The sequence below is a fragment of the Argiope bruennichi genome, chromosome 3, assembly GCF_947563725.1.
Source record: "Argiope bruennichi chromosome 3, qqArgBrue1.1, whole genome shotgun sequence".
Classification (NCBI taxonomy): Eukaryota; Metazoa; Arthropoda; class Arachnida; order Araneae; family Araneidae; genus Argiope; species Argiope bruennichi.
In genome coordinates this window covers 28,340,732-28,362,853 of record NC_079153.1, presented here as the reverse complement: position 1 = coordinate 28,362,853, position 22,122 = coordinate 28,340,732, and the positions used below count along the sequence as shown (strand labels likewise).

The 22,122-nt window shown below is 26.6% G+C and overlaps 1 protein-coding gene across 1 annotated transcript; it reads left to right on the top strand.

Annotated features, from left to right (window-relative positions):
- Nucleotides 1-19,917, top strand: LOC129963708 (acetoacetyl-CoA synthetase-like). The gene is made up of 18 exons (XM_056078226.1): nt 1-164; nt 2,011-2,142; nt 4,238-4,341; nt 5,164-5,281; nt 6,491-6,601; nt 7,159-7,256; nt 8,980-9,094; nt 10,449-10,530; nt 10,794-10,947; nt 12,381-12,458; nt 13,322-13,511; nt 13,638-13,754; nt 15,038-15,151; nt 16,311-16,436; nt 16,512-16,581; nt 17,494-17,552; nt 19,144-19,340; nt 19,762-19,917. Exons 1-18 carry the CDS (start codon nt 137-139, stop codon nt 19,912-19,914), a joined length of 2,046 nt encoding a protein of 681 aa, XP_055934201.1. The 5' UTR covers nt 1-136; the 3' UTR covers nt 19,915-19,917.
- Nucleotides 19,918-22,122: the final 2,205 nt, after the last annotated feature.

Here is a 22,122-nt window from a genome sequence, read left to right as displayed (position 1 = left end):
GCTGCCATATGCTTATTTAGAAATAGCATAAATCTGGTTTATTAGTTTCAAATCTTTAATATTTGTAATATCATATAATTAAGTAAATTTGTTTTATTATATTAAGGAGATTTGGATATATCTCTTATATAGAGAAATGTATCATCCGTTAGATGAAAAAGCTGGTAAGGTTTCAATTTTTTTTTCAAAGCTCGATGTCCTGGTTTTAGAAATTCATTTAAACTACTGTCCATTTAAACTATATAGAGAACATTATCTTGCATTTAATTTTCCAGAAAATATTATATTTTATATTTATTTCATTTCATGCAGGCATTTGTTAAAGATATGATTTTCTAGGTTTGATCTTTTGTGAAAGTTAATTTAATCTTTTAATTTGAGCTTTAATCGAGCACTTCAATAAAAGCCTTTTTTTTTTATCATGTAATCATTACGTGTGAGTGCAGGTTAAATTTCACTTTTAATTCCATAGAAAATGTTCTTGGAAAACATGATTGAAATAATTTTTTACAAAAATTATACGGCAAAAATTTTTATAGTTGAAAACAAATTAGTGCTTAGAATTTTATGAAGTAAAAAATCATTTTTGTGCTACAATATTTTCTGACATTATCGTGAGAAAGAGCCAATATTTCGATTACGTTTGAATTAATTAAAAATCCGCTTACACTTTTACTTTCTCGAATATGTAGTACAGAGAAAACATAGCAATCATCAAAATATTCAAACTCGAGATTTTGTTGAATCTCTAAGTTTTCGACCGTTCTGAGTTCGAAAAACTCATTTATTGAAAATGTCCACCTGTTTGTCTGTCTGTGAAAAAATTAGCTTAAAAAAGCTTTGAGATAAACAGATGAAATTTGGTCTCCGATCTTTACACCAATGTTGTACACTTCTATCAAATTTTCAGCTACAAGTGTAGCTTTTTAATATTTTTTTGTTTGTTTTTGTTTCTAGCGATTAGGAAAAGCTCATCTAAAACACATATTCGATTTTCGTATTATTCGCATGCCAGGGTGTAATCGCCAACTAACTTGCCAAGGATGACAATAAATTCAGTAAAATTCATCATTCATGCCAAAGATTAATATTTGGTTACTATTGTAGATCAGTGCCATGCAATGTGTTCTAGGATGACACAACAAATTCAGTAAAAATGCTAAATTCACGACAAAGATTAACATTTGGTAACTATTGTACATCAGTGCCATGCAAGGTGTTCTCGGATGACACAATAAATTCAGTAAAAATGCTAAATTCACGACAAAGATTAACATTTGGTAACTATTGTACATCAGTGCCATGCAAGGTGTTCTAGGATGACACAGTAAATTCAGTAAAAATGCTAAATTCACGCCAAAGATTAACATTTGGTAACTATTGTACATCAGTGCCATGCAAGGTGTTCTCGGATGACACAACAAATTCAGTAAAAATGCTAAATTCACGCCAAAGATTAACATTTGGTAACTATTGTACATCAGTGCCATGAAAGATGTTCTATGATATAATACCTTTATTAGAGAGTATGCGGGAAAGTTTTAAAGAGATCATTCCCACTGGTTTTTATTTCGCCTTGAAGCGCAATTTTATCCCATTTATATATGTGTAACCACTCTATCATGCGGTCTGGCTTGAAGAGCACCACGAAAGCACAGATACACACACATGTTCTTCTTTAGTATTGATGTAAATAACTCTTTCTTCTGTATTTGAAAAATCTAAACTAAATACAAAGCGTCATTTGATGGGTTAAGGTTTGAATTTTTGATAGTATGTGGTAAATAAAATGAATACAAATCAATAAAATGTTTGCATACCAATTTGCCAATAAATAAAAACCCCAGCTTAAAGAAAGATATAATTAAAGAAATTTGAAAACATTTGGATAGAAATTACTGTTTGGAGAGAGCTAATAAGAAAAACAATATTTTCATTTTTGTATTAATATTAATCGGAGCATGTTTTTGGTAAATGCATCAACATTTTGATTTCGTTTCAATATTTCAGTTGCTTGTATTCTCAATAAATGCGAAAAATCAGTACAGAAGCCATGCAACCTTCTGACGACCAAGCCAGTTACAGACAATCAGCTGGAAATATTCAAAAACTTCATTGGGACGAAATACAATCAGCAGTTTGGTATACATATATTTTTCCTCTTTACCGATGTTACGAAATATCCAGTAATTCTTCACTACATAAAAAAGTTAACATAAAAATTTAAAAGAGACTCAAAATTTTAAATCGAAGCAATATATCATGATATTGTTGTAGGTTTAATTCTTATATCTTTATTTAATTTGAAATTTGCTCTTATGTACATAGAGACTATAATGTGTACATAAAAAAATTAACTTAATATCGTCGATACGTAGGGGTTACTATTATTACTAAATAAATGAAAATAGTTATTGTACTTTAAAATATTAATTCTTTATAATATTGGAAATTTTTAAATAATCATTAAAATTAGAATTCTATTTAGCACAGAAATAAAATTACTATCTTTAGAAAGATCATGTTTTGAATATTAAGTAGATGTAATTTTTTTTTACTTCTATAACGTAATCAGAGTTTAATGACAAAAAAATGTTAACAATTTTATTGAAAACTATAATTAAATTTTTGAAAAATCATTTCTTTGAGACCACACCATTCAAGGAATATTGATGGATTTGTTATTTATGTGTGTATACAATATGAATTCAAAAGTTAAATGGCTTCCAATATCGTTTTAAAAAGACTGACAAAATGTAATGTTGCTATGTAATCAGGAAACAACTTTATTATCACTTTATTTCTATTACAAATTACTCATGTGTGTGTTTCCTCCTCAAAATTTTATCCACTTCATATCAAGTTACTTACAATGAAATAACAAACTCGAAAGAAAGAAAAGAAAATGTGTATTTCATTTTTATTTCACCATTATAATAAATACCTCTAAAATTTTGCGCATTACTTAAGATTCTTCCAACTCTTAATGAAAAAAGACGCATTAAATCTACTGTACAACCACTTTCATTATAAATGCAGGATTATTCAAAACATTTGCACTGATAACAAATAACTGCAACTTTTTCTTAAAAAACTATCAGAAAAAAATAATAGAGCTCAATAGAGAAACAAACTCAAAATTAAGTTTACAAAATAATAAATGCCTTATGTGATATTTTGGCGAATTGCGATGAACGAGGATAGAACCTGGGATCTTGTGGTTAGCAGTCCAGTAACATAACCAGGATACAAAAGCATCTCAATTCCCCTAAATTGGGGACCTCGAACGATGAACCTTCAATCTTCGTAACAGCTGTTGAGACACCATCTATCCACAGCAAACCAAAGTCGTCAGACTCACTTGACGCAGCAACCCAAAGTCGTCACACTCACGTGACGTAGCATCAGTAACCACTCACCCACACACACGCTCGCCATAACGCTTGGCGCTACTCAACTGGGTACAGGCCCATTAGACAACAGCTAAATATATTACCACTCAACAGTCATATCGTTCATCTCACCTCCGACTCACTGTAGGGAGAGTCTGTGGTGAATAGCATATAAGCCAGTTAACAACTACTCTACACGAGCTTATGCTTTTGTATCCTGATTATGTTACTGGACTGCGAACCAAAAAGTCCCAGGTTTTATCCTCGCGCACATCACATTCGCTTAAATATCTATGGATCATACTGGCAGCCTAAAAGTAGTAGCCCATTTTACATCAGACGTTGAAGCATTTTAGCAGCATTCAATAGTCACATTCATGTTTTGCATGAAACTATCTAATTTTTAAAAAAATTAATCCATGTTCCTTCATCCCATTGGGTTTGTCGTAAAACTCTGTCTTTGCACCTCTTGAGAGCGGTACAGCGAGCGAACTAAAGGTACTTTATAAGGAATGCTTCACATGGTAATGAAAAAATAAATCCATTCTTGAATATTGCCTTTTAGACCAAGGGAAGTCACATAAGACAAATATTCGTTACACAAAGAAAATGATGAGCATCTTTCTATATTGTATCAAAACTGTTCTTACCTACAGTTATTTATTAAGAAATTATAGCTCGGCATAATTGCTTTGAATAACTTAAGTTAAACTCTTGAAACCTCGATTAAAATGCAAGTTATGTAGTATATAAAATATATAATATGCCCCATATAAATAATATAATATATAATATATGAAAACATATCATTATGTTTTATTATTATTTTTCATAATATGCCTCAGATTCTTACTGGGATCTGCATAGATGGTCAGTGAAAAATTTTCCAGAATTTTGGAAAGAGTTGTGGCATTATTTCAGTATCATTGCTTCTAATCCCTATGACGAGGTAAGAATTAATTTTGTGTTTCAATTTCATTCTAAAGTTTCTTGAATGGTCTCCGAAGATCATGATCCCATCAATGCATGATATATATTTTTTTTTCTTGCTATTTCAAACGTATATCTAAGAATAAAGTTTTCGTTACTTATAAATATAAAAAAAAATTTAGGTAAAATTATTCGACATCAGTGTTTCTCTACTTTAAACTGCAGTTCCAATTATACACCTTCAATTTGGGATAGAAGTTTATAATCGAAAAAAACTCTAATTTATATTCAAAACATAAAGAATTTCTATATAACTTCCTATTTTTTTATTTTTACAATATTTCTCTTAAAGGTGAATATGATTGAAAAATTATAATACCAAAAAATAATTGAATTTTTTCATTAATAATTTAATTTATTCTGCACACCAGAATAATTTTTAAATTCAAAATGCAAAACTCTAAAAGTGCATGTATGTATGTGTTATTATATAAAAAAGAAAGATTGAAGTAAAATTCTTAGTATAATTATACTTATTATTTCATGAGTCTTTTTTTGTTATTCCTATTTTTGTCACTTCACAACGTTCATTAAAATTTTTATGGCGTTCTTAATCAATTTCGTTTTAACTTATTTATGATATTTACCGTAAGGAAAATATCGCTCTTGATATTTTTGTTATAATGAGAAAAAAAAATGGTATTTTTTATGCTCTTGCTTGAAATTTTCTTTATATGTAATTAACAACATTTAGCACAAAAGTAATATAAAAACATATTTAAAATATGTATAAAAGTGATGAAAACAATGAATATTTTATTCAAAGTTTCAAACTTTGCAGGTATTTAGAAAAACTGGAGATGGTTTTTTGGATAATGAATGGTTCAAGGGAGCTAGTTTTAATCTGGCTGAAAATATTATGAGAATAAAAGACGACAGAATTGGAATCATATGTTCTGGTTAATATATTCACTTTTTTCCAGAAAAAAAAATGTGTCAAAGTACTTCGTTGTTTTGTCTTTATTTAAAAGTAACATGTTTCTAAATCTACTGCTGACAGTAAGATACATAATATTTTTTCTTAATAGATACGAGGAATTTTTTTTTTACATATCACTAGAATTGTCTGAATCTTTTTTTGTGAAAGTAAACACTTTCCACGAAACTTGTGTTATATGGGAATTATTTATTTAATAAATTGAAAAATTCTGAACAAAATGAAAAATTTTGACTTTTACACAGAAAAATTTCTTCCTTTTTATTGTGTAGAAAAATAGAAATAGAGTTAAGTTTATTCGTGAAATGAAGAAAAGTAGTTGATTTTCGAAATGAATATTTCTTATATCAACTCTGATATATGGTAATCGGAGTGTTCATCAGAAATATTGATTGCATTTATTTTAAGTTATATAAATCTCTTATACTTAGCTTGATATAATTATTTTAAGATAAATACTTTTAAGCTTTAAACTGTAACAGACATTAAAGTCGTGTTATTTTAATTTGCCTCATATATGTTCTCTCTATTGTGCATATCAATCATTCTAATGCAGTTAAGTTCCATGACATTACTGTATTATCAAAAAATCAGAACTATCAGATTCAGAGGCAGTGTACATTTTCTTATTTCTTAAATAAAATACACAAATTCTTTTTCCTTAGTTTAAAAAAAATGGAAAAAAATTACGATATTTAATATTTGATTAAATAATGGGATTTGAATTTCATTTCAACAATTAAATTTATTTTTAAAAATTACAAGATTTGCTTTTAAAAAAATTGACAAAGTATCAGAAAACTTTATAAGCAATTAAATTGGTGTAGTTAAAAAGAAAATCTTTTAAATTTTAAAATAGCATAAAAGTTAGTTTTGTAAAATAATAATGGGGATATCTGTAGTGAAAAAGTAACAAAATTTCGCTTATTTTCTAACTAATTAAAATTTTAATAAAAATTTAAAGAAAATAGTTCTAAAATGCTCTCATCTTTAAAATTATTTTGTGGCAAATTTGGTGATCCTAGATCCAATGGTCTTTCCTTTGCACTCCCAATGTATTCACACAACAGCAAACACATACACATACATTCATATTTATTATTATTAAAAATCAAACATTATTTTAATCCCATAGTCTGCAGTTGTTCATTGCTTTAAAATTTTTTTCCAGATGAAATGGGGAACAGGGAAACTATTACTTATGTTGAGATATATAAGCAAGTGAAATTATATGCAGCTGCCTTTAGGAAACATGGTCTATCCTCTGGAGATAGGGTTGCTTGTGAGTATATCGTGCCGTCTGAAACTTGAAAAATTTAATGTTTTTAATTCAAGATTTTTTCAGGTACCCTTATTTTTTTTTATTCGTATAGGTTAGAATATCATTCGAATTTATTTAATTAAAAGGTATAATTTATATAATTAAAATAATTTAAGTTAAAGATGTCTGTATCTTTCGTAATCAATGATTGTAAGTGAAAATTCTTTCAAGGTTGATAATTATCATGAGAATTAAAATGCTGTACAATATATCATAAAATTATATATTTTTCAGTATTTTAAAAATTTCACTTTGAAACCTTTCACAAATTTTCTCATTCTGTTTTAAAGAATTATCTTTAAAAAAATATAATTTTAATCAATTTGCAGTTTTGAACCCTTTTTGAATGAAAAATTATCTTCGATTTTTGAACAAAGTTATAATAAAATTTTCAAAAATAAGAAAAAAGTGTTAGTTGTAAAAAAATAATGGAAAATTCATCATTGTAATTACTAATTTTTGAAAATGAAATTGTATTTTATTTGAAAATTTTCTATTAACTGATCTATATTTCACAGATTATATATCAAATATAAAGGAAGCGTTATTCGCGATGTTAGCCACAGTAAGTATTGGGGCGATTTGGGGTGGTCCTTTGCCTTTCTATGGATCTAGGGTAAGTATCATTATACATTACTTTATAGTTATGTGTCAATGTACGCATAATATCATACATTTTCTTTATATTAATGAAAAACAAAAATTTACTAATCCGAGTTATTTTGCCTTTTTAGAAGGCACTTAATAACAAACATAACATTGATCAACTTTTCATTTTTTTAGCATTATATTTTCTGAAACTGAATAAAAGTCCCACAATAATGTTCAGAAATTAATTAGAGGATGAACTACTAAAAAGGCTTCTTCATTTTTGCAAAGGTCTTATAGTGATTGGATTTTGAAGCGTTAGGAAATAAACGTTCATAGATGGCGCTAGACCACTAGCGCGAATGTAATTAAAAGAGTGAGGTCATTCGAGTGTTGGCTCTTGGAGGAGAAGGAGTTACTGAGCAGAGTAACTCGAACGAATCTGAAATAAATCTGTTAAGTTTTTTTCTATTTGCCTATTTATTGAAAGCACTCACGGACCAGTCACGACAGGTCTTTTGTAAATTATGGTAAAAAGAAATCAGTCGCCAATTTTATCAATTAGTTATGGCAAAAAAAGAACCTGGGATCTACATATCACAAACAAACTTCATTCAATTGAGTTTTCTATAGATTTGTGGCTTCTGAATGTGTGCGAAATCGGTACTAAGTTGACTCTTCTCCGAAGAAGATACATTCACTTTACACATAAAGAATTGTATTTCGAAAAAATGAATCAAAGTGCTTTATATATAGTGTGGGTTTGCACATTTTAATAGAATTATTTTAATAATCTACACAATCTTTTGTTTAGAGCATTGTAAGCCTCATACAGAGAACATCCCAACCAAAACATTTTTTATGCCTTAAAATCACTGGCTTATAAAATTCTGTTTAGAATTTATTGTTTTTTCAAACATTTACTTTCTTCAGTCTTGTTATTTTGTTCATTTTGTTGTCTTCACATCCATCAATGAAGAAAGAGTCTCCATAAAGATAATGTCAATATAAGGCATTGGATAAAACCAGATTTTTTTACGTTGTCATTCGAACCAAATAAGGAGTAATTCAACCACATAATTGATAAATTAAAGGTATTGCAGCCATAACAGTAACAAAAGAAAGCACCCAAAAGGAATAGTAAAACATATATGCAGAAATATATACATATATATTAGGATAAGGTCATGTTTTTAGATGCGAAAATACATATTTATAAATTATTTTTGCTAAATCTTTTTTTTTCTCTCTAAATTCTATAAAAAAGACGATTATTTATATCTTAATTGTATTAGCTAGGAAGAAAACCCTAAACATTCAGACCAATTAAAACGGAGAGCATAATTCAAGCATCCAGATGATTCTTTCAAATATATATCCTCTCTTCTAAATTCCTATAAGAAACAGAGAAGAAATACTGCATTGTATCATATTTACTGAAACAGTATGAACAGTAACTAAAAATCAAATTCGCTCTGTAGAGTCGAGCGGAAAATTTTAGTCTACTTAAAAAAAAGCTTGCGGGAAATTGCCATTGAATCACCTTAAATAGTCATTGAAGATCTGCTCCTAAGAGTTTCTGTCATTTATAATATTTTCCAGTCTACCTGAAATAGACAATAAGAATACAAAAACAGAAATACGCAATACAGGCTTTACAATAAACTTTATTAAAGCTATAAAACTATTTAATTAATTGTTAATACCATGATCTTCCTTTTCATACAAGTATAATGCGGGCAATTTTACAGATGGCGTCAAGCATAATGAAGGTATTGGATCCAAAACTCATCATTTCTGTTGATCACTTCCAGGCATATGGAGAAATTTATAATCCTATCGACAGCTTACCTTTCATCGTTAAAGGTAAGCTCAAAATATTGATATTATAATTAAGTACGTTTTCTAATTAATATATTTTTACGAATATATTAATTAGATTTCTTTTTTCTATTGTTTAAATATATTAGTATTTTAAAGTTAGATACACGTTACATTTCGTTGCCTGTTGCATGAAAATAATAGACGAAAAGTATAGCATACGATAAAGCTTTAAGAACGTGAAAGCTATTAAGCCAAACAAAAACATGAATTATACCTATTCAGGCAAAACGCTTATATTCTATTACTTTTGTTCCAAAATGGCAATAAGTCATTTTTATTATTAATACTAGTATTATCATATCTGAGGTACCCCAAATGGGAAACCTTAGATATGGAGATATTTCTAGCATGGAAAGTTGTTTTCATTTCTTAGACGGTTGTATTAAAGCTGAGTCGAACTACTTCCATTTCAATGATAGAGTATACCTCTAAAGGGTAGAGTTGTATCGTTGTTGGTGGTGGATTTTACGATACAGCCTTAATTTCTGCCCTTCATGCTGTCGTGATGAGAATATTTCTGGTACTCCGCACACTCGAGGAAGTAAAAACAGGGCAGTTGCAGTAGAATAATTATTAAGATTATAGTCTCAAAATTATGCTTTGCAAATAAAAAAAATCAAATTTTAATCAGAATTTGGTGAAATAATTAATGTGTTTTTAATGTGTGCTGCAAGAATTGAATGTATAAACTCTTGAATATTGCTGCTTATTTTAATTTTAGAAATCTTAAGTCTTAATTAAACGAGATAGTTCTTAAATACAAAGAGTTTGTTATCTTACATTCCTGAGCAGTTTTAATAAATTCCTTTTCCAACAATTTTTATGAATTTTTCTCTTGAATAATATCGGGATGTGAAATTATTTTTGAAATGTCATTTTTATTCTGTATTATTAAAATATGCATCATTTCTTATTTTCATTCAACATATCAGTATTTTTCCGAAAAAGTTTTGACTTTTATTTTATGTCTTTATATTCTCCTAACGAAATAGAAATAACATAATAATGTAATAAATAATGAAATTCTACAAAAGAGGATATTACATCAAATGGGTAAATAATGATTACATGTCAGAATATGTACTAATATTCTGATTAGTGAAAATTTCATCTTTTACAATTGAAATTATAATTTTAAAAAAATTAATAATTCTCAGAGCTTAAAATAATGTAAACCTAAATGAATATTTCACTCAAGAAATTATTTATAAATAATTATGACATTTTCCTTCAGAATAATGGCAAAATAAGATAAGAGACAATAAATTAAATATTCCATTTTAGTAATTACTTTAATTCTACACCGAAAGCCTACTGATTTGTATTTTTTTCATAGAACTTTCTAATATCGAAAAAGTTATCATTGTGCCAACGAGAAAGGAAACACTACAGCGTGATCTATCAAATATACCAAACAGGTAAGCTGTTCGTACCTCGAAACTCGAGGCATATTTAATTTCTATGGAAAAAAAAGAAAGACACGCATCTATTTTCTTTACTTTTAATAGATATATTTTTATATTTTTATGGAAGGCAAATTTATTAAAAGGAAAATATTTTGAAAGGAACAGGGTCATTATAAGTCAATATGCTTCATTAAAAATTGCATAATTAAATATAATATTAATTATCTCTACAACTTTCTTCGCAATTCAAGTAGCCCCATGATTGTTTCTTACAGTATATTTTTGGATGATTTTCTCAAAAGTGGAATGGCAACATGCGGTGAAGTACCAGATTTAAAATTTGAGCAACTGCCATTCAATTATCCAACTATCATTAATTTCACATCTGGAACAACTGGAGACCCGAAAGGTGTTGTACATTCAGCAGGGGTAAGTACATTCAGGCGTTGTACATTCAGAAGTTTCACTAAATCTAATACATAATAATAATGTCATTTATATTTGAAAAAGATTTACAAAATTTATTTAAATTCTCAAAAAATCTCTTTTTCCGAAAAATGGCTGTTTTGCCTTCCTAATGGTGTACTCTTTTCATTTAATATTTAAAATTTATGATCTTATTTATTTATCGAATGTATGCAAGCATAATATTTGAGACTGAGTCAATCTAAGAGAACACCATCGGAAATATATATTTTGCCTTTAAAACTTAATCGACAATAATATTTACTTGTCCTAAACACAACTTCCATTTAAGTATATGAAAGAATCATTTCATGCAGTCAGAAGAAAGTAATATACAAGAAGAATTAAAATTTTCTCATTCTTGGGAATTTTTGATATGTTGAAACTTTTCGAAAGGCAATTAGAGGCAATTACACAAAAGAGACCCACCTAATCGAAAAGTATACATTCAAAGGTATAATTATTTCCACAAACATTATAGAAAAAATGATGCAACTGATATTTTTTTTCAATTAATTTATTTTGTTATAAATCTCCTATAAAATAATTTTTCTTTTACTCAATTATTTCCAATTTGCATTCGCTTGATGGAGATGATTTATAAATTTTTATCGATTCCCTTAAATTAAATAACAACGGCATGCTTTTTCTTATCACATATTTTTATTTAGCAAAGATAAATATGAGGAAAGTTTCGTCCAAGCATTTTTCACGTTCTGTAGTAATTGGTTTTGACGAATTTTCTTATTTTTAAAAATATTTTGCTCGTATTAGTCACTTTTGGTTTATAAATTCATTATTTGTTGATCCCTTTATAATTTTTTCAATTCAAATAAATTCGTACTAAGTTTTTTAGGGGTTTTTTTTAGCTTTTTTCTTTTCATATTAAAATTTTAAGAATAAATTATATCATAAACTTCTTATTAATACAATTATTATTACAATCTTATTTTTACAATCGCAACTACAATACTTATTTTTACAATCACAAGTACAATACTTATTTTTACAATCACAAGTACAATACTTATTTTTACAATCACAAACGCGATGCTGTGTGGCAAAACATTCAACCTCTGCACTAATGTGAAAATCCATTTAGCAACATTATTTTTTTTTATTTCGTTGCTTTAAACATTGCTGGTTGCCATAATTCAAACGCACAGGGGAGATGCAGTTTTTAGAGCAATTTTGCGATCTAAACATCTTGAAACGGAGTATTTATAATGTTCATATTAGAATTAAGTCTTATCATAGAAAAAAATTAATTAATCATTCGTTTGCTTCAGCTGAATTCAAAATATTGTTTTTTCAGAAATGAAACAAAATATCGAATTGTATTTGCATTATATACGAATAAATGTAGATTTTTGTCTATAAGTAATTCATTTTTTCAGGCCATTCTGGCTCAATTAAGAGATTTTGCTTTACATTTGAACTTGAAGGAAGGTGACGTTGTATTCACTCATTCTCCTGTAAGTTACAAACTATGTGTTACCTTGTGATTACCTTTAATTGTTTTTATATAAAAAAAACTTTCTTAGTCTTTTATTTTAGAAAAAAATGATTATAATAGCTAAATTAAATTGTGAAATTTTGTACACTTTGATACTAAAGGGTACAAAATATTTATTAATAAAAATTAAATAATTTGAAAATAATACTTGTTTTTACATATGCACAAAAAAAATAGAAATAATCGTTATCAAAAATCTGGAAGTTAAGAGAGTAACTTCTGCGATAATGAAAATAAGCCACTCTAAGTATCATTAGAACGAAAATTCCAAAACATTCATTTCAAAATTAAAAATATCGTGTACAATTAGAATTTCAATTAGCATAATACTTATGCTAATATTCCACGCCTTTAGAATCTTTGTTTTGAACAACAGATTTGTCATAAACTGATTTTTTTCTCATATTTTGGTAAATACTTTATTTACTTTTGATAAATTGACACTGTATAATAATAATTTTTTCTCATACTTCGGAACTGATCTTTTGATAAACTGATACTTCGCTGTATAATAATTTTTGTGATACTTTGGTGAACAGATCTTTTGATAAACTAATACTTTACTATACATTAATAATTTTTAATCATGAATTCGGAGCTCTATTTCGAAAAACCAAATTAATTTACACTTTGAAGAAAAAAATTGAAACACCCAATATGAATGCATTATAAATAAGTATTGAAGAATTACGCTGAATTTCAAAATAATTGAACATAACTATTTGAACCATTTCCGTTTAATTCAAATCAGTAATATTACATATTTTTATTTCAATTGTGTGTTTCCAAAAATATAATATTTCATTAAAATTACATTTTTAGGTCGGATGGGCTGTGTGGGATTATATGATTCCAAATCTAGCTCTGGGGGTGACACTTTTTTTGTTTAATGGCAGCCCGGAGTACATTGGAAATTTCAATATTTGGGATACATTTAAAGAAAACCGAGTTACTTTTGCTCTCATGGCTCCTACATATATAGATGTATTTGCTTCTAAAAGCATCATTCCACGTAAGTAAATAAAACAATTAATTTCGACATAATCAGTATATCATTCCTATCTGGCAAAAAAAAATTAAAATAATTTTGTAATAATTTTTTAAAAACATTTTCATTTTTTTTTTTTTTTGAAAATAGGTGCAATCCTTGACAGCTTAAAGATCATAGGTTTGACCGGTAGTGCAATCAGACCTCAAGATTACAAATTTTTGCTGAACAATGTGAAAAAAGATTTGATAATTGCAAGTATATACGGTTAGTTAAGGTCCTTTATTTTTTAAAAGTCTGTAATAAGAGCATTTTTACCGTTTAGTGAATCTTCTTTGAAACACCACTATTTTCATTATTTTTTCAGTTATTTTTGGGTAATAAAATAAATGGCCAATAAAATTATTTATTTACCAAGTTTTTCACTTGAAGAAGATTGAATGTTCATTACGAAATTTTTGAATCCCTTCTTAATAATGAACAATTACTTATTTTTAAAAAAGGGTTAACTTATTATTAAACTTAAGGGTAAACTAATTATTAAAAAAGATTATTATTAAAAGAGGGTTAATAAATGCTTTCTACGGTTATTTATCTCGATTATTTAAATTTCCTCAGCTTAACTAAATTAGAAAACACAATTCATATTTTCAAAGAAATGTGAAAATTATTTAATCTGTGTCTGAATATGTGTAGAAATAAACTAATTTAAATGAAATTAATAAAATGTTATTTCTAATTTACAAAAAAAAATACTTCTACTATTATTCCATTTTCAAAGTTCTCAGTTTTGGTTAAAAGATAATAATAAACACATAAAAATTTATGTTTTAAAGTATTTATAATAAATAGCTAATAATTAGTTATATGGAAAACAATAATTAGATTTATTACTAATATTTGAAAATAAATGGACCTGATTTTCCTGGAATGGAAAGTAAGCTGCTTTGGCCCTACAGTGGAAAAATGTAATAATCAAGACTCGTTCAATGATTAATCTTTCCTAAAAATTGTTAGAAAATGTTATGAACACAGAAGCTAATTAGAAAAAAATGTATATATTAAAAATGTTTCATAAATCCTTATATTTAAAAAACATTTTCATAAGTAGTGCAAACTTCAATTTGAATGGAGCTTGCGTGAACTAATAATATAGCATTAAATATAATTTTTTTTGTTTCAATCAATCTGTCATTCTATTTAATATTCTATAAATCAACTTATACTGGTGAGATTTGAGATGCGTTACCTTTTCCTTTGAACAAATAAGTTGATATATTGAGACATTTGACTGAAAATTGAATTTGAATAATACAAATGAATACCATTTATTTTATATAGAGGGTTATAAATTATTAACTGCTTTAAGAATTACACGAGTTTAACTAGGAAGAGTAGAGTATACATTTTCCATTTCTAAGCTTCAATGGTAACTGGAGTTACCATTATTCTACATTTCTTTTCCGAGGTTGATAATCAAATATTAATATTTTACTATTAACATAGGATTTATCATCAATTTGAGTTTGAAATAATTTGTTTAATTCTAGGTGCCACAGAAACTATGGGAACATTTTCCAGCTGTGATCTTAATTCTTCCTTTTATGAATGCGAATGTCAAGTACCTTCATTAGGCGTTGATCTGCACATTTTCGAAGAAAAAGGTAAGTTACCGATAAGGAAGTTGTAATTTCTGTCAAATTCAATTTACAACATTATAAATTAAATTATATACAAATTTTAGATTCAATATTATGCTTCATTTTGATATACGTAAGATTTTAAAAATTCTCAATAGTCTTGAGAACTATAATGAATTATTCAAACATTCTACGTTTCCATTCCAAGGTTAATAATCAAATGTTGATATTTGATTATTAACATTTGATTTATCATCAATTTAGAATTGATATACATATCTTTATCTACGTTTCCATTCCAAGGTTAACAATCAAATGATAATATTTGATTATTAACATTTGATTTATCATCAATTTAGAATTGATATACATATCTTTATCTACGTTTCCATTCCAAGGTTAACAATCAAATGATAATATTTGATTATTAACATTTGATTTATCATTAATTTAGAATTGATATATATATCTTTATCTACGTTTCCATTCCAAGGTTAAAATCAAATGTTAATATTTGATTATTAACATTTGATTTATCATCAATTTAGAATTGATATACATATCTTTATCTACGTTTCCATTCCAAGAATAATAATCAAATGTTAATATTTGATTATTAACATTTGATTTATCATCAATTTAGAATGGATATACATATCTTTATCTACGTTTCCATTCCAAGAATAATAATCAAATGTTAATATTTGATTATTAACATTTGATTTATCATTAATTTAGAATTGATATATATATCTTTATCTACGTTTCCATTCCAAGGTTAAAATCAAATGTTAATATTTGATTATTAACATTTGATTTATCATCAATTTAGAATTGATATACATATCTTTATTCAAGGCTATTATAAATGGTAGAAAAACTTTTAATTATAAGGTTCTATAAAATAAAAAGTAACCAAGTAGTTCTTGTCATTTTCTTTTCCTTTTTTTAACATATGCGGTTGATGAGAACATCATACAAATTATTTTGAACTCGATCTTATCAAGATACTTGTCATTTATAAGAAAATTACTAGGAAAGTTTAGTAAAGATTTTTAAAATTAAAGTTTTGTTTCAGAATTATCTTTTATCACTTCCATACTATATGCTTACTATAACTGACGTTAAAAAATTTAAATTTCTTTATTAAATCGTTAGAATTAATCTATACTTCTATTGATAGGAAATTCAGTTATAGGAAAGAGAGGTGAGGTAGTCATAACGACACCAAATCCAGCTCTTCCAGTTTATCTTTGGAACGATGAGAAAAATTTAAAGATGAATAAAGAATATTTTAGCAAACATCCAGGTAAAGCACAACAATCATCTAAATTCTTCAAATATTCAGTCACTCAGTTTTAATAAGTTTTAATATTATATTCAGGGGTGTGGTGTCAGAACGATGAAGGTTGGATAAACCCCATTACAAAAGGTCTTCGTCTAATCGGAAGAAGGTAAGGGTACTTGAAATAAAATGGTTATAAAATTTCTCAGTATTCAAAATTTGATTGTATTTATTCTTCTTTTATAATTAAAAGATACAATTGATAAAGTTCCCTTAAAGTAATCATGGATTAAAAATTGCCAATTGAATTAAATTAATATTAGGAATAATTCAGAATAGATTTAAGATTGATCGCATTGAAACTAAAGATTTAATATATTTCGTCTATTTAACTCTTGAGTTTATATGAAAACATAAAAATTCAATTAAAATAAATTGCTGGAGTTTGTTTTTAATCTATTTATCTACCAAACGGTTTCGTATGTGATATGCAACGATAATTAATAATTTGTTTATAAGTTAAAAGTTAAACGCATTGCAGAATACAAACACAAATTAAACACGAAGTTGGAGAATGTTAAATTCAATAGTTTTAACTTGAATTTAATGGAATACTTCGTGAATATATTGAAACGACAGAAAAAGGCACCAGTCGATATTCATTGACATTGTTGCGAAATAATCAATCCATCTGCATCTGTGGCACATAAATTTATAATCACCCGGATAAATTAATAATTGCTTGATTTTGAACCATGAATTTTCCATCTTTAAACACCTCAAAAATGGTCATCAGGTAGAAGACTTGAATGCCTTGTCTTTTCCTGTTTAGAATTTAACATAAATATGTATATTATATATGTTTAACATGTATAAATTTTTATTCATACAAATCACACGAATTCGTAAATTTTGATACGCGTGCTATCAAATAATTAATTAATTTTCAAAAAATATTTACTTTTTTATTTTGTTTTTATTTTTAAAAAAATTTCTGTAAATTTTTGAAATAAATATAAACATATATACGTCTAGAACGTTGTGTTATTATTTTTAAAATTATTTTATTCATATTTTCTAGTGATAATACGATAAAACAGCACGGAGAACGCCTGAATTCTAATGACATATATTTTGCAAGTAAGTCTCTTCTAAATTCAATTGCAATAGAATAGAACGCGAACATTGAGAGCATTGAAAAATTTTGATAATTTAAAATGGATAACAAAATTTAAGAAATATAAATCAGTAATATTCTCAGAAAATCATTAGAAACTCACAAAAGAATTTCTGAAAATTTAAACATATCCATCTCTGAATTTAATTAATTTATCAAACATGGTCATCTTCAAATTTTCCAAAATATTAACAAAAATTATGTTTCATCAATATCAAGTTTTTTAAAGCGTAGAATTAAATAATTAAAAAAATTATGGGAGTGAAAACTAATTTTATTAGCAATAATTAGATAGAAAACTTTCTACACCCTCTGAAACATAAACATAATTTGAAGTATAAATTACTTAGAAACGTTGAGCTCATAAACGTGAGCATATCAGCTATTATAGATAACATTCAGTGTTGGCGTTTCACATAAAAAAAACTATAAAATTAACTATAATTATTGTTGTTTGAAATAAGAAACAAGTATTATTTGTAAACAAATTAGATTTAATTATTATAAATTGCTATTAGACATGCAAGATAAATAATATTATTTCTTTCTTAAAATTCTTATGATTAATTTATGACATAAGACTGAATTGAGATAGAATGTGTTTATCTGGCGCTTCCTCTGAAGTAAATTTCTAATATAACCATTCATTTTAGTCATTATTCAAATAAAGATGTAAATGTACTTACGATTTTCTTTTTGCCACCTCCTATAGTACTTTCTTTACTGCACTTCTTCAGAACTTGAGAATCATTGTCTTTAGATAAATTAATAATCCTAGAATGTAGTCATATGGAATGGAACAACAGGAATAAATTGATTGGGAACATATTGTAATGTGATAATTCGGTAGGCAATTTGAACCAAAGGAGATCTGTGAGCTTGCAGTCGTGATGAAACACCGACAAATTACATCTCCTCTGTCAAAAGATATTTTTAATGACTATAATCACGAATATGTACATGCTCTATTTATATTTGAAGTGAATGAAACAGATTCTTATCAGTCGGTTACCTGATGATTTTTTGCCGATTCTGTAATTAATACCACAATTTGTTTAAATTCAGTAAAATACTTTAAAAATTTCAAAGACAATAATTGGAATGTTTCCTTAAAAGTCAATAATTCCAAAATTCATAGGCTTTGTCAAAAACGAAAACTGATAAAAAATAAAATAAACTCACGGATTTATTTATTCACAACAGAAGCTGGAAGCATGTCGCAGAATATCTTCCAATATGCAATGAAAAACAAGTAGGCTTACTAAAAAATTTTCATTTGCAAAACCTGAATGGAACACTTATGCAAATTTCAGCATCAACCTCGAACAATAGTCTGCAATAATTAATATAATCTAAGAAGATCTCTGATTAATGACGAGTTTAGTGCAAGATTTGAATAGAAATTATCAAGATTCTGCCATGTTTATAATTTTTGATAAGTTTTCTTTCGTTTAACTTTTTCTTTTCACACAAAAATAATTAAACTACTGCATTTAACACTTTGCAATTCAAATAAGTGTAACCCAAGTTAAATAATAGTTATATATTTGTCAGTTTCTGAAGTGGAAGAGCTAGAAGATTACATTTGTGTTGGACAAGAGCGGCCTGACGGTACTTCAAGAGCTGTTCTTTTCGTAAAATTGAAAGAAGGATATTCTTTCACACCTCAGCTAAAAGAAAAAGTAAAGGAAAACACTTGGAAAGAACTTGATATTGCTCCAGAAGTTATCTTAGAAATTCCAGATATACCAGTAAGATATCAAATGTTTATTTTTAAAAACTTTCTTTTAACTTCACTTGTTCCGTATTAATTATGTTTTACATAATGATGTGACATGAATTAAATTTAATACATTGATATGTTTTCGATGAATTCTTAATGTACTTAATTATCAATTTAATTTTGATTTTGTGATACTAACGCCATCTGCTAGTAAGTTTGGACACTTAAAGCTCCAGCATAAAAAAGAAAGAGGATACACATACATAAAATCTACTTTTTAGCACACTTGTAAAAGAATTTTTTTAAACTTCTTTTTCTTTTAAAATTGGTATTCTATGACATCCTTGTGTTCCATTATTTTGAGAGGATTTGAAATAAATATCACAATTTCAATTCACTATTTATTTAATTCCCAATCTTCTAACATGGAATTTTAATTATATTTTCAGTATAACTTGAACCGCAAGAGAATGGAGAGTCTTGTAAAGAAGATTATCACAACAAACAAGATACCAGAAGTGAAGAATGTGAAAAATCCAGAATGCTTGAAATACTACTGTGATATTCCGCAGCTTGTGAAATTCAATAAAATGGATTCATAAATATTTTAATTTAATAGATATCTAATAAACTTATAAGTATGACAATCAACCCAATTAATGTAATAAAGTACTTTATAAGATCTTTTATATTTTTAATTCTTTTAAAATTTAAGAAATAAAGTTATTTAAAATACACTTTACATTTAAATATCATTTAATTATTTCAAATACAGAATGCTTAACTTTACAAATTGTATCATATTTTAATTTTATTAAAGGAAAATAAAATACGAAAATTTATTATAAACTTAAGGGTAAGTGGTGAATGTGCATGAAAACGAAGACAATTTAATATATTGTAGAAAAGTGAAACATCGTGAATATAAAGAACAGAGGGAAAAAAAGGTTTACATGTTTGTAGTTATGACTGACTGACTATCTGATACAAAAGAATACTTTTTCTAGTAGATACTGTATAAGAAATAAATGAATTCTTTTGTTAGTAACGTTTAAATATGATACTGTTTTAGATATTTAGCCCAAGAAAAATAACATTTTTCAGCTGCTTATATTTTTTTAAAAAATCTATTAACTTTGAACCATTATGAAAAAAATGCCTTATTATTATCGACCTTATATAACAGTAATTATTTATTCGCTTTTTTAAAGAATATGAGATTTAAAAAATAGAATTAAAATCTTTTGCTTTAATTTGGATTTTTAAACAAATTATTTTCATTTTTTTCTTTTCAAAATATTATTTCTTTGAAATCTTGCAATTTGCACAAGTATAGAAAGATACGTAATGCGAAGCCATGAAGTAAACATTTTATATTCTCCAAAAATTCTGTTTAAGAATTTAACTAATGAAGATTCCTTGTTTCAAGTCACTCTGCACTTATCTCAAAAACTTATGTAAAAGATCATACAAAAGAAAACTGTAGTTCAATTTTCTTTCTATAGTAACTCCAGAATGTGAAATAAACATAATCATAAATAGAATGGATAAGGCAATACACAATATAGTTTTTATTTTTATTTATGTATATGAGTGAAAATATTTTTTGAATGAAAATAATTATTTTTAGTTCTTGAATTACATAAATGCTAACAAAACACTGATAAAGTATTATTTCTATGGGATATAAATTCTGATATTTGAAAAAATATAAAAACCCATTTACCATGTGTCTAATTTTAGCCATCTAACTCTTTATATTTTATACCAATTCAGTTCACATAGAAATGCATGATTAAAGAGACAGGTCTTTCTTTGGCGGATTTAATCCCAAATTCCATAAATACAATTTATTGAAACACTATATACTATATCTATTATAAAAATTATATAAGTTATGAAGTATACGATTTTACTAAACTTCATTATTTTCAACTTCAAAACTAAATACTAAACTTCATTTATTTAGCCTGTTTTTGAATTATTATTTTCTCAGACTGACATATATTTGATCCAAACACATTTTTAAGATCCCGACAACGAAATTTTTGATAATTAAAATATTTTCTATTTAAATATTTTATTTAAAAGAAAGTAAAATAGTTAGTCAAAAAATTATAGACAAAACTTTTATTATATTGATGCTTGATCTTGATTACTGAGCAAATCAATTTTTCTTACGATTCTAAAGGCAAGATGTAATTTTAAAAAATATTTTAAAAAAAGAGAGAATTAAGAAAAAATGAATCATCTTTCACAAACAGATTTCCAGAAAGTTTAAGCTGTCAAAAAAAATCTGTAACTGAATATTTTTAACCATTTTTTTTCTTCTTATTTTATATTACGATAAGAATCTGTTACATTTTTATTTTACTAAAGCAAATTCAATGTCTACAAATATGCATTGACTTCCAAACTTTAAAAAAAAACGACCATATGAAATTTTATGGAAAATTGATAGATTAAATTTTTTTTGAGTACTCTTTAATATTAACACACAAATGATTTGTTACACTTGTTTCTCGAAACTGTTTCATCGTTTCTTTAAATAAGTCAATGTTCCTTTAATTTTTTTTCTAGAACACCTGTGAATCCAATTCATAACACTTTAAGATTATTCAAAATCTTGGGTCCTTTTTTTATTTGCATTTACTTGCCAGATTTTTCTTTGACAACATAAATTTTTTTAAACCTTATATTCAAGCATCCGTTTGACATTTGATTGATTCTGAGTATTGATTGATTTTGATTGTTTAAGACATTGGAAGTATGTATTGACATGAAGCATATTTAAGGGTGAATGTAACAAA

What these genes read in the sequence shown, in the direction of transcription:
- LOC129963708 (XM_056078226.1), top strand. Translation starts at nt 137, where the DNA reads ATGTATCATCCGTTAGATGAAAAAGCTG. An exon ending in GCACATTTTCGAAGAAAAAG is followed by an intron (nt 15,152 to 16,310) that starts GTAAGTTACCGA and finishes TTCTATTGATAG; the next exon opens with GAAATTCAGTTATAGGAAAG. An exon ending in ATATTTTAGCAAACATCCAG is followed by an intron (nt 16,437 to 16,511) that starts GTAAAGCACAAC and finishes TATTATATTCAG; the next exon opens with GGGTGTGGTGTCAGAACGAT.